Here is a 14482-nt window from a genome sequence, read left to right on the forward strand (position 1 = left end):
CTCACAGAAGTGGCCATTACTGTATTCTGAAGAGCACTCAGTTTGAAGCATTTGTGTATTAGTCTAGTTAAAACCTGACTGACTCTACAGGAGCACAGCCACCAACCTAACAGTGTCTCATAAATTAACACTCTGCTTAAAAAAATACATACCAAAAAAAACCCTATAAATGAACTAATATGGCGTCTCTGTTTTCCTGTTGTGGATGTTCCTGCTCACTGTGATTGCACTTCAACCACCAACCTTTCTTTGCTGCAAACAAGCGATGAACAGCATAAATGGCATCCCAAAAGATGAGATCAGGGGATGTTATAGAAAGGATACATTATAGAGTTTTTTTGCTGACTGTATACTCAGCAGTATTTTGGGCTCTAAGTTTAGCTAAGGAGATGAAGCAGAGCTATGCTGTGGCTGCTTGCACAAACTGGCTACTGTAGCATGTAGGCACTGTGACTGGTATACTGTCTATATAAAATACATCTCACATTTACTGTAAAAAGGGATTGACTGAGGACCATTGTATGACACTGTAAATCCAATGACCTCTTGGATGCTTGCTAATATGTAAATATTAACATAGAAAACAGAGCTTAGTGGTATAAATTACACCAGGAGGCATTCTTATTGATCGGACACATATGGACAAAGTGTGAAAGAACAATTATAATTTTTTGAAGACATCGTTTGGGGAATTGAACCTGAACTTGAACTGAATTCTAAGAAACAATGTATAAAAGCAAGTTACACAGTGCCGGTAAGTAGAGCAGAGGCAATTATCTAAGATTCCTCTGAACTTGTCACAGAAGGTCAAGAGAAATAACAAGGATTGGTGGCTGATCAAACTCAGAGAGCAAAGACCAGTAAGGATTCTGAAGACATTTGGGTACCCTGAAGACTTCTTTAATTAATGAAAGGATAACAGTTCTTAAATGAAGTGACACCTTGTCAAGTCTGTAGTCAGGATGCAAACTCTTCTAAAATGTTGGTGAGAACTTTGGCTGCTCTACATGCTCTAGATGTGTCCATTTCCTTATCAAATCACACAGCCTGCTTGTCAGTGTACCAACAAAATGAGTCTCAAATTAATTCTCAGTAGAAAAGCTCTGGGCTTCACATCCTTATATAATCAGATTATAGCCATGAGTCCCTACATTAGTCTGCTACATGTTAACAAATTAAAACTGAGCCATACACAGTGATATTATCCTTTTTTCCAGCAAATGTCTGACACTTAAGTTATCCCCCCCTACATGTCAACCTCACATTTAGTCTACTATCAACTCATCCCTCCATCTCAGTGCCCCTATCCAAATTCTATCTCTCTATGTATCCCATTCTTCATCTCTGTCACCTCTCTGCTATCCCTTTTACCTCTCGTTTTTTCTTTAATTTCTTATCATCTCTTCCCCCTCTTTTCTCTCATGCTTTTTTAGCCATTTTCTTCTTTCTGTTGTTCTGTTCTGAATCATATCTCTGCCTTTCTCTCTCTCTGCTCCCTCTGTCTTCATTCCCCAGGGGGTATTATCGCAGTCGGAGGCAAATCTGCCCAATTATAAACCTCATCTCCTCTCTCTCTCTCTTACACACGCATATATATATACACACACACACACGCGCGCACACTCATAAACACACACTGGATGCTTCTGCATCCGACCCCCTTCATATACACACACTCCTCTCAGTCTAATGCATATACACAAAAATAAGCAGCACAAGCACAAAAAACCATCTCCCTATTTTGCTCCTCTTCACTGTCTATTTCATTGCTTCCTAACACACACAGTCACACAAACACACACACATACATGCTCACAAGCCACCCCTCCCCTTCTCTCTCTGTCACACCTTAAAAAAGCCAATTATACACACTTCCTCCCTACTCCTCTTCTCTGCTCAGTTTCCTCTCCCTTCTTTCTTGCCATCGCAACACTGATCTGGAGTGAACCACAACTAAAAGATGGAAGAAAGAGAAGAGGGGGAGATAGGAGAGGGGCCCAAAATAGAGGATAGGGAAAAAGGTAAAAATGGAAACAAGAAAGGAGGAGAGAGAGTGGAAATTATGAAGCTGAGTAGATTGGAAAGTAGGGGTAAGGGGACGGACAAGCGGAGAAAATAAAGTAAAAATAGAAAAGAGTAAGAGAGGAGAGGAGAGGAGAGGAGAGGAGAGGAGAGGAGAGGAGAGGAGATAGCATTAATTGCTCAGGCAGTTTAGTGCTAGGTTGACGGTTTCTTGTTGAGAGGAGAGCTGATTGGTCGATAATGATGCTGACTACTGAACTGCTGCACTGCTGACCCAATGAAATAGAGAGAGGAAGAGGTGGCAGAGATTTTGGGGAGGCAGGTGGAGAATGGACAGAATGAGAGACAAGTGAAAGACAGTAACAGAAAGAGAGAGAAATTAAAAATGAGACATAAATAGATTCATGAGCTGCAATTACAGTTCTGGACTAAAACACACACACGCACGCACGCACGCACGCACACAGCCAGCAATGTTTGTGAATGTGTTTTTCCAAACATTACTAATTTACTACATTCAGTATCCAATTCTAGACTAAGGCTGCATCCCTATGTGTATAATCATCTTTGCCTTGCTAGTCATTGCTTTTTATTAAAATGCTAAATCCCAAACTTACTGTTTAATGGACCTTAACCGACCCAACTTCGAAAAAGTGTTCTCACTCCAAGACATAAACCTCAAATTTGACTTCCCCCTCAGGATTCACTGCAATCAATAGCAATTGACAGGCAATTCTAATATTATTGATTTTCTGAGTTTCACTATAAAGGACAAAAAGATTGCCTTTGCCTCATTCACACACAAACACATACACATATACACACAGAGTCAAGGTTATTGACCGGAATAAGCACAAATCTGCAGCATGACAGCAGGTTGAGGAAAACAAGATGTCAACAAGTAACATGACAATTACTAATGCTGGTGGAGTGGGTACGTGATACATGAGCACTGAGTAGTGGGGTCATTGACAGCAGGGCCTCTAGGACTTATGTTGTCATTCAGTAATAATTGTACTAGTGACTGGGGAAGAATGACATAACCAGAGGTTTGTTTATCTTTTAAAGCAGAGATAGGTTCAGTCTTCCCTCTCTCCATATAGAATAGATGTTTATTTCCATTTGCACAGGTACAGGACAGTACAGGTACATTGGAATTCTTGTGCGTTTCTCCCTGAGTCAGCTTCTACAAAAAAGTTAAAATTATATATAAAATAGAAAAGCATTATAAGAAAAAAAGTAAAAAAAGAAATAAATAAGTTGTAGTAACAGCTAAGTAATTTAAAATAAAATGTAGAGAAGTTATACACTGTATTAAAGAAAATATATAATACAAAAATATAACAAAGGGGAACACTACAATGAAATGAAAATGTAAATATGTTTTCTTGTCTCTACTTTCTACATCTCTTATTGCACCTGAGGTTATTGCACACATATTTTGTGTACTATAAACCGACATACTGTACCTTGTTGGTATAGTGGCTCCACTCCACTGAGATTACACAGCAAGGCAACTGCATTCTGGACCAGTCCACTGTTAACATTACTGCTGTTTGCCTACAGAAGGTAAGAAAAGACAATTAGATTACTGGTCAGCTTACAACAACTTGTACTACATTTTCTCATCTAACATCTAACTAATTGTGATCACTTGAGATTGTTAATATATTGTAGTGTTTCCATCAGACATTACACTCACAACACAAAAGCCAGCACTTACATATCAATCCACATCTAAATTTAGAATATGTCATTACCAATCCAGACGGGACCACGGTACTGAGTTTGGATGAGTGGCTGAGAGGTGCCAGTTCATCTCCTAAACTTTGTCAAGACGCTCAAACAACAGGACAGAAGGATAACAGACTGCTACTGCTATCCCTCCACTAGATCCTTTCTGTCAGTCCTGTTTGTCACACATATGTGAAAATGTTGACTGGACACCAGACGGCTGGCGACACTAGAGAAGACAAGCGTTCTTGTCATTTCACTTACTAATTTGTCTACAGCATGTCTTGTGGTTACTCCTGAGTATTCGTGAAGTTACTTTATATAATGGTAAGCAACTTTCCCATATTTAAAGACTTAATTTTGTCAGTGTCAAAAATGTGTTAATGTGTTAATGTTAATGTGTTGTTGTTAAATATAATGTTTGGGTACTGTGTATAAATTACATGTGTTAATGAAGCTCAGAAATACAGCTATTTCTGAGATAGAAAAGATGTTGATGTTCCTTTTGAGAAGGAATAATATGCTCAATTTACGGTAAAAATGGTTATTAGGAGGACACAATGTTGAGCAAAAGACTGAATTAATTCTGTATATTTAAAGATGCTGTCATGATGACCTGTGATAATAGGTTAGCTGCATGCACAAACAAGTAGCGAAACTGCAGTCTGAACTCTCCTCCTCCTCCCCTTCCCCTCCTTGGCTTTCTTTCCCTTTGTTTCTACCTCTTCACTTTCTCCTCCCTACAAATCTGTCTCTCCTTCCTCCAACAGTTATTCACATCTCCTCTCCCTCCTGCCCTCATTTCACTATTTGATCCTCTCTGAGATACACCAGCTCTGCCTGCGGGCTCTGTGCGCATCAGTGTGATCTGTGTACGTGCTGATAAGCCTGCCTGCTGCTCATCATGTGCAGGAGCCTGAGGCTAAGACAATGACATCAATTTGCACCTAGGACAACCTGCCCGTCAGTTACAACGAATGACAAAGATAATCTATTTTGATCTTTATGGACTAATAAGCTGTGAAAGGACTACTACGTACATCACAGAATGCAAAACCACCTCACAAAGAACAACGATGGAAGGCAAACAAAAATGAACATAGTGACTTACTGTCCTGCACTTTAAAGGATCTACAAAATACACCTCTCAAGTTCTGCAAAAAGTATTTGACTACAGCCCTCTCTGTAAACTCTACGGCCTCCTGATCCACAAAAACAAACCCATATAGAACCATGGTCCAGCCAGCTTTCTGAAGTCCTTTCATGTCTGAAGCAGAACCACTTCATCATCTAGACAAATACAATTAAGTGAGTTTCTCCATGACAAGTGTGATCACCAGTGACAGGTGAAATCAATCCAGATCACAGTGTTTCAGGCAGCATAAATCAATCCAAACGTGAGCAATACAGACTGCACTAATGGATCCTTACATGAGCGGTTCAGACAGGAGTAAACAATCAGGAGAGGAGTTAATCAGGCCGTGTGGAAAGCAGTGTTTAACATTCTGCATCAGCTAGTCGGGGCTGGACAGGCAGCCAAGCAGAACACTGATTATTTAGTGTGTGTGTGTGTGTGTGTGTATGGTAAAAACCCTAAATTGTTTTCTGCAGCACAAGTGAGTTTATTTGCTGAAAACAGATTGTGCTGTATCAGTGTTCATTAGATAGTGTGTATGCAAAAAGGGTCAGGTGAAATAAATTGTTTACTGAAAACGTTGTTATGCTCGGCTGATAACAGACTAGCGCTGTGTGTTTATGTAAGATCTTAATAGTGGAGTCCATATTCCCACTCTATTAACCCTCCATCCTCTCTAAGGCTGACCTGCCAGTCAATTACACCAGCCCTCTAATAGGTCAACACCACTCAGACTCATTTACATGAATACATGGAGGAGGGCTACATGGAGCGAGGGAGAGGAAGGTTGTTACTGAGTTGTAATAAAATCTAGCAGTAATGCCATGAAACAATACAAATTGTGATACCAGAGTTTGATTAACTGATTGTAAGACTGTTTAGCAGATTGACTGATTCCCTGAGTGACAGAAAAAAACAAGCACCTTTCCGATTGGCTGAGTAAAAAAGTGATTCATTGATTAAATGAGATTGGTTTCTAACCATGATGAGTTGAAGGACTGTTGGTAGGATCCTGCTGTGTTTGATCAACCTGAAAAGGAAGAAGAAAAATACACATTGAAGCAAAAGGTAGAGGGACCAGGGTGAGAAATTAATTTAATTTAGAGGCAATTCACCGGCCTGTTCACGCATGCACACACGCCTGCATGCACATACGCCAGGCTTTTTCATCTTCATTAAGGTTAGAGTTCCGCTACAACAACTCCTGCTTGGCACCAGTGGAATTGAAGAGAGGAGAAAAGAGAAGACATGATGGGAACAGATGAAGCGAGACAAGGTGAGAGAGGAAAGGGAAGGACACGAAAGGAGGAGATGACAGTTAATGAGAAGACGAGGTAAGGGAAGATAACATTTGGAGGAGAAATGAAGTACAGGATTAAGAAGGGGGGAAATATTGTTGCGGAGATGGACAGAGGAGAGAAGAAACAGCTGGAAACAAGGAAAGAACAGGAGAGATGAATTCACATTTGCAACCAACTTCTATGAAGCTGGTGTATCAAAACAGTTGTTCATATTCTGACATGGACACATAATGAACTTGTGTATGTGTGTCTGTTTGCATCAGAAATCAAGAAAGCATTCTGAATGTTATGGGAACAACGCCAGCTAAAGTCAGATTGGTGTAACTATGTCAAAGGAAACAAAACTCGTCTGCTGATTAAAAAAATGTGTCTTTTTATTAATCATGATGTATAGTTCGTCCAGCAGGAATCAAACCACTAACACAAACCTGTGTTTGAACAAGATGTGTTTAGACTGTTCTGCAGTTAAGTTAGTGATATGTTTTGGTAACCATATTATAATAATGATGTGACAATCCTCAGAACCATCACCATATGAAAAGATAATATGTTATAAATGTCTCCTTGAATGACCTCAGGTTGAAAGTATGTTTTCAACAATATTAATGCCGTATATTGGATTTTTTTTAACTGAATTGTTCTAAGAGTGGTAACAAGCACCAACAAATCTGTTGCAAATGACTTAAAGAAACATGGCACTGTAGACACTTCCTATAATTCTGTAGTTCCCTTTTAATTGGCTATTTGATCCTCTTATCATAAAGTACCGTATGTTTGTTCCTCTAAACAGTCTGGTCCTTTTATGAAGGGTTAAATGTGTCTGTGTTTTTGTGTGTCTGAGTGTGTCATGTGGGTGTTTGTGTTTGCTGTGGTGATGGATGGCCTCCCATTAGGTAGGCGACAGTCTGTGAGAAGAGAGGACAGGCCAGGCCAGAACGACATGATAAACTGGAACACCTTTAAACTGGCAGCCATACTTCAATAAACACAGCAGCACACAGCAGCAGACATCAGACGAACCAGGACACAACAGACTGTCTATAATACTACACAGATGAGATGACCCTCACTGCATGTCGTACATCATCAGCATAAGCCTTGTATCACATTAGATTTTAAACTAATAAGCTTGATTAAACCTCTGCTCTGCTCGTCATCTAATTCAGCTGTCATATTAGAAGCATACTCTGGGATCATTTTTTTAAAAGGCCGTCATGGACTTTGTTATTTTTGAAGAAAAAATTACATTTAACGTCACACAAAATTAATTCATGATTTGAATGTTTTAGTGGAATATCTTCGGTATATTGCAAGGCACTAGAAAGTTATTCACAAGTGTTTAAATAAGAGTAAGTCAGACTGTGTACATATAATAACAGAATATTATTGTGTAAAAACTCACTTTGTTTTTCCAAAAGGCTTCAGTAATTAGATGGTGAATTGGTTTTTGCAACAAGGAGTATGTGTTGAAGTTTCAATGAATGAAAAAAAAAACCGGAGGAATTGAGAAATGAGCTGTTTAAGATAAGAGATTATTCTGCCTATCCAAACTAGTTCAACTTAAGAGAAAATACTACCTGACACTAGGTTGATAAGCACTGCATGTGTTAAAGTATTAGAGCACATTCACACACATGTGGCTGACAGACACGTCTTAGAACATTCAAATACTGATACTTGAGCGCACACATGTACCACACTGCATGAGGTTCTTTGGCTAAAGGTCACAGTAAATGTAGTTGTTTGAAGGTGTGTCTGGGCTGTGATAATGCAGAGCGAAACAGCAGGCTGCCTTCCCAACGTTAATGTCCCCAATTTACCATCTAATTACCGCTCGGCTGGCTTCATAGCCACACTTATCTAACCAAGACCCAGGCAATTTAATTTCTGATTGTATATCCGCAGTGATGGAGGGAGAGTTGTGGAGAGAGGGCATAGAAAAAGAGTGGAATGTGGACTAATGTTAATAAATTAGAGATGGTGAGAGAAAGAGATCGAAGGAGACGGGGGAAAAAAAAACGTAAAATATTGTTAATAATGTTAGAGGAAAAGAAAGGAGATGGAAAAAAAAGAGATGTAGAGAGAAGAGTGCTGACACCAATTTGAAAAGTTCACATCACGCTACTTGTGTCAAGGGAAGAGGGGGGTGAGGAGGAGAAGGATGGAGACGAGAGGGAGTAATAGAACTGATAAGAGTAAGAGGGGCGTGTTCAGCAACGAGGGTGAACTCTGAACTGAGGGAGGGGTGGACGGAGCTGGAAAAAGGGGGATATTTGTGATAAGAGGTATGTCGAGTTAGTATTGCTCAAGAAGATAAAATAAATAGAGTAGGGAAGTGCGAAGGGGAAAACACAGCAGAAGGTTTATTATGATGATTATTGTAAATAAATCATTAGTATTGATTAATGAAAGGTTAAATGTTGAATTTGAGATGAGCTTAATTTGGCCATTTCTGTGCATCTGCCAAATGACGGATTAATGGACAAAAAGTGATCCTGAGTGAAAAACAGCCACAAAGTTTGAGGATAAATTCTATTTTTGCCTACGTTTTGAGAAGATGCACGCTGATTCGTGCAGCCTCTATGATTATTATGTTATCCTTTCTGTCCAAGCACACCAACCTTTGTCCAGATTTTCTCTCCTTTCAAAGGTCAATTCTCCTACATCAATCTAACTCAATCTCCCTGCCGAGCCCCTTCGTCCTTTCTTCCCTCCATCCATTTTCTATTCTTTCTATTCCTTTTACATTGTCGCCTCTTTTTTCCCTCACTTTTCTGTCTCTGTCTACAGCTGAGAGGAGAACATAGATAACCAGACAATTAAGACTTACTGACAGCTGCTGTCAGAACACATCTGTCAAACACGCAAACATCAGACAGGCATGTACACCACACACACACATATGTACACATACACAGGTGAGTCTACTCATGGAAAGAAAAAGGATCAATAAACTGGCTGTGCAACAAAACATCTTTTAAATTCCTGAATTGTTAATTTTTCACATAATGCAGGTGTAAATTCTTCTTTGAATCAAGCACATTTTTAAATGTCTTAATATTTGAAGAATGGGCAGTACAGTTTGTAAGAACTTTAGAGGTATCTAGTGTATTAAGATATATCCACCCAGCATGTCAAGTCTTTACTTGTCTTAGCTGATACAGCTTCTTGTGCCTGCCACTAAACTGATTACACATGTAGAAAAGCGCAGCTTTAAGAGGGTTGAAAAGGGTGTAGCTGAATGTAGATAAGCAGCAGCTGAGCTGGTGATGCTGTTAGCTCTCAATGTGCACCAACACCATCAATAAATAAATATTCAACAGTGTGTATTTGTGAGTGATACAGTGGGGGGAAAACATCCCTGCAAATAGTGTGTTTTTGCATGTGGTTTTAAAAAACATTCATGGTGTTCCACAGTGCTGCTGTGGGAATGACTGGCCTTGGCATTGAAACACTACACATAGAGCGCTTAAATGTGTGCAGTTTGGTGTCTGCCTGCCAGGACTATAAAACAATACCAAAGTGTGTATTTGATTTAAGACCAAGAGACAAACGGAGACAAGATATGTACTGTCCACATTCAATTTCAGTTACTATGAGGTTGGAATACAGAAGGTGGGAGGTGGGTTCATTTATTATTCAATTGAATTATTTCTTATTAACTTCATCAAATCATGATTAGTAAATTTGGTTTGAAAAGGTTTAGTAAAATCATTAATTTGAAACCTCAACAGTGCTTTGCTGTCTCCATGTGTAATTCAGGTGAGTGTCTGATCGAGTGTGTACATTACCTGCACATCTGTCCGCTGTGTTCAGTCAGCGATAGCAGCAGTTTGAGTGCGTAGAGCGGAACGGGCTCTGCAGCTCGAAAAAGAGACTCATACCTAGACACAAACATGCAAGAGTACAACATTTGGCTTTGGTAGTGTTAATAATTGATGTACTGTTCTGATCATTAGTAACAGGGTGTAAACTGGAACAGATCTGCAGAGAGGGGTGGAGAAGAGGGGGAGGGGAGAACTACAGTTTAAATAGGGGAAGGAGAGAAAAGAAAATATGGGTGGAAGAGCAGAGAAGACACATTTTGGAGCCAATGGGGGAAGAAGACGGGAGAGTATGGAGGGGAAATGGGGGTTGAAGTTGAAAAAGAGGTGACGATGAAGCAACCATGAAGAGAAGAACATTTTAGAAACGGAGATAGAAACAATAATGCTATAGGAAGAGACATTATGGATCCATATATTATCGAGGAAACCAAGAAAAACAATCATGTCAATGTCTGTTTTTTTTTTTTATACCTTTGTTACTAAGTATGATGATGTAAATGTCACTTAAATTGTCTGTCTATGTAGATTGCAACATGCCTGTCAGTGAGCTATATCTAACAAGCACAAGGATGTGACATGGACCCAAAGAAGCACAACTCAAGACACAAAATACTCTACAGATAGTATAGTAGAGTAACAATAAACAATAAATCATCCTTATATCACTAGGATCCATAGAAAACGATCTCCTGTGGCAAAACATTACAGATTGTTCAAGAATAGATGATTGTTGAATAATAGCTTTTATTTCAGGAAATCAGAGCCTTACCTCCGTATAGCCAAAAAAACCAAAAACATATAGGAGGGAAAATTTACTTGACCTGTGTTGAAAAAGAGGGTGAGTGGGGATAGATATTTTCTGTTGACCGTCACAGTTGTAGTCAAGTCATTTATTTTGCTTTGTATTAGGGCTGGGCAATATATCGATATATTTTCAAACAAGATGACAAGACAATATCGTTAATATCGATATAGTTTATGTTGCATTAAAATAACATTATCTGTAGAGCTGCCAGTTCACCTTTTTCTCATTTCTATATGTCCCTCTTCACCCTGCTCCTTCTCTCTCCCTCTCTGAGCCAAACTCAAAAATATGAATGAATAACAAAACACACAACTGTGTTTATTTTGTTATGCAGAAAAGGACAATTTTGTATTTATTTTAAATTTTTTATTTAATTATATTACTTTTTAATTTCACAAACAGGTAATTTATTTTTTTATAATTTTTTTTTTTTCTTTACTGTTAATAAAAGAATATATCGCCATTCAGCTAAAGAATATTGAGATACGAGTTTTGGACCATATCGCCCAGCCCTACTTTGTATTGGATTATTTTCAGTCTTTTATTTGATAAACAGTTAAAACTTCTTGACTTTGATTCTATTTTAAATTAACGTGTCTTAGTTACAAACCCAATTAGGGCCAGATCTACTAAGAATGGATTGCGCCCGCTAATAGCACCATGAATTGCGCAGAAACAGCACCCACAATCTGCCCCATTTTAACATCCTATCCACAAAAGAACTAACAATATTCCAATATTCCAATATTATATAAGTTAAGACGCCCTCAAAGTTGTCCTGCTCTGGGCAGTTTACTCTTGTTTTGCGTATTAATGTGGAGAAAAGCTGTCTGCACCTCTACTCTGAACAGAGCTGTTTTTCCCATATAAATATGATGAGCCAGGAGGGGAAACTGTTTCAGGTTTTATTATTCCCTTATTAACATAGATGCAAATGAGGCAGGCACATCTTGTACGCTTTGTGCTTGGCAGTGAAGTTTGCGTGCATTTCACTCCTTGCGCGTGCTTTGTGAATTTCATCTTTTTCTCTCACATGAACAGGTTTAGTTAAAGCAGCGCAGTCCTTTAGTGGATCTGGCCCTTAGTCTTTAAGCGGCAGTTTTTAAATATAGTCTCTAAAATAATATCACTAACATGTAAGGGCTTAAAAAAATGTCTTATGGAACGAGTAGCCACTTCTCCAGCTGTACAGGCTCTAATACTGTGTCACTGTTCAGGTTGTATTAGAGCCTATAAATAGTGGGGAACTTACACAAAAGACAAGGTTGTACCTCAAGGAACATTGTTGGTTGTCAGAGGGGGGAAAGGTTGGTGTAATACTTAGAAATAATAATAACAATACGATTGGCCCAATAAGTAGAGCAGTTCTTCTTTTGAAGAAACAAAAACTAAAAGTTGAAAACAGAAACACTGTCAAGCCGTCAGACAAACCTTTGAATCAGAGACTTATTGATGAGAGTCAACATCTGATTACGAGAGCTTCCATTTTCTCCTCCTCCCTCCTTCTTTATGTCCGTCCCCTCGTCTTCCTCACCTCCATCACTTTCCTGGACCAGCAGGACAAGACTGAGCTCGGACAGGACCCTCAAAACAAACACTGACCATTCCACTGGAACACACAGACAGAAGTGGGAGAGTTTTCATATAGTGTACAACAAGTGTTAAGGCTTAATAATATAGTAGCATTCAGTAGCAGCTTTCATGCCTGCACACACTGGGTAATAGATCTCCTACTTGCATTTGTTTCCAAGGGGACTTACATCGGATATCGGTATTGAAGAACTTCATAATATCACATGGTTATGACTTCACTTGATATATTTCAGCATTTCCTTTAATGAAGTCATTAGAGCTCAAAGCTAAGACAACATTCATGTACTGGCTCCAAAAACAATTATTAGCTCAAGACCCATTACACCATAATAGTTTGTGACCATAATATTATTAACTGGATAAAGCAAGTCTTTAGTCATGTTATTGATTTGCTATATTTTATCTTTATCTATTATCAGTGTTTCATCTTACTATCCTATTTTCTGCTTGTATGCACAGTATCTGGATTTGTTTTATAACACTGAAAACAAGTGGACAGAATGAAGGTCCCCAGCTGGGCTCTTCTCATCAGGTCTTGCCGATTTGCCATTTCCTCTGTTCTGCTCTCTCCACTCTCCTCCCTCACTCTGACATTTGCTTCTCCTTCCACATCTCCTCTGTCTTGTTCTCTTTTCCTTCTTTCAAAAAAGACCCACCATCTTTCTCACCATTTCTGCTGAAAGCCAGCGTCGTCAGAGGAGGCAGGATGGCATCTACAACCTTTAAGAGACAAACATAGACACTTAAAAAAAGAAAGTATGACTTTAATAAGGCTTCTCTAAAAAGGCTTTTTTAAGTGTATTTATTTGGACAAGAATGATCTATTGTACCACTGGTCAGCTTGAAGTTGTTTTAATGTGCATTCACTTCAATCTGTACATTATGTCTCTGTTCCAAAAATAACTTTTTTTGTAAAAACGAGCTACATTTCATATCTGTAAAAATGAATGAATGGCTTTTATACGTAGAAGTTTGTATTCAGTTTCACTATTTAACATACGATTATTAAGAATAGCTCAATGTGGTCTTTCCTTCTCTCTTAACAGAGGAACAAAGTGCATAAATAAATCAATGTCAGCCAACTTGATATACAGACAATGTAAAAACAGGATATATATTCCATTAAAGTGAACAGAAGACACTGTACTATATTAATTCAGGAGACATCAACCACACAGACCAGTATCAGAGGATCAAATTACTATGGAAATGCACTGTTGAATGAGCTCTTTGATCAAACACACACACAAACAAATGTACTACAACTGTCAAAGCCCCTTTTTAGGCATGAATCTAAATTGCATGAATTTGCATGATTACTAATATTGCCATAGAAACAACACTAATGCTGAGCGAGTGTGTGAGGTCATTACATTGAAAGCCAGAGAAAGGAAACTACAAAGGATGTTGTCCACCACTTAATGGTTTTGTATTAATATCACAACCTTCAAAAGGCTAGGCAGAGTGTGTGCGCATGGAGAAAGGCTCAGTGCAATTTACATAAACTGTGAACTATGGCTGACGTGTTTGTTCATTGTTGGAAATCCTCTTATAACGGAACAGTTTTCACCACTTTGCTTCATAGCAATAGAAACAAAGAAAGATATAAAATGTTAAAAATGTATCATGTTGTGGATGCTTAATATTTTACCTTTCAATTTTTACAAGTCAGAGGAAAAAGCTGCAAACGTTTGCTCTTTTTCATAGAGTAAACGACCAAACAAACCTCATGTGGACATTGTTGATGACGAAATGCAAAAAAAATACACCTCCCCAGTATCCCTGCCATGCTGAAGCCACTGTACATTATTCTTTCCACAGCAAGTAGGCTATTCGCATGTAGCTTCTGGATGCAGAGATGCTAAATATATATGCTAAATATATATAAATTGTCCCTATCTGCCAACACAATGATTTTTTTTATGAGGAATTAGGGTCATAGTTTGAAATGTTATTTAGTGATGTAAGTGTTACAACGAGTCAGGCATTCAATATGTTTTTACGACTGTATCCTCTGTACCGAATACTAAGTACTATTCTCCCTGTGCCCCTAAAGTGATTTTTT

General features: G+C 38.6%; 1 protein-coding gene across 1 annotated transcript in view; it reads right to left on the reverse strand.

Annotated features, from left to right (window-relative positions):
• The window catches only part of ulk4 (unc-51 like kinase 4), a 73900-nt gene that overhangs the window by 17861 nt on the left and 41557 nt on the right, over positions 1-14482 (reverse strand). The window contains exons 28-32 of the mRNA XM_061051090.1: positions 13086-13137; positions 12256-12433; positions 9984-10076; positions 5873-5921; positions 3492-3582 (exon numbers count right to left, since the gene is read on the reverse strand). Coding sequence (XP_060907073.1) covers positions 3492-3582; positions 5873-5921; positions 9984-10076; positions 12256-12433; positions 13086-13137 — 463 coding nt within the window. The remainder of the gene's footprint in view (positions 1-3491; positions 3583-5872; positions 5922-9983; positions 10077-12255; positions 12434-13085; positions 13138-14482) is intronic.

Source organism: Labrus mixtus, chromosome 11, assembly GCF_963584025.1.
Source record: "Labrus mixtus chromosome 11, fLabMix1.1, whole genome shotgun sequence".
NCBI lineage: Eukaryota > Metazoa > Chordata > Actinopteri > Labriformes > Labridae > Labrus > Labrus mixtus.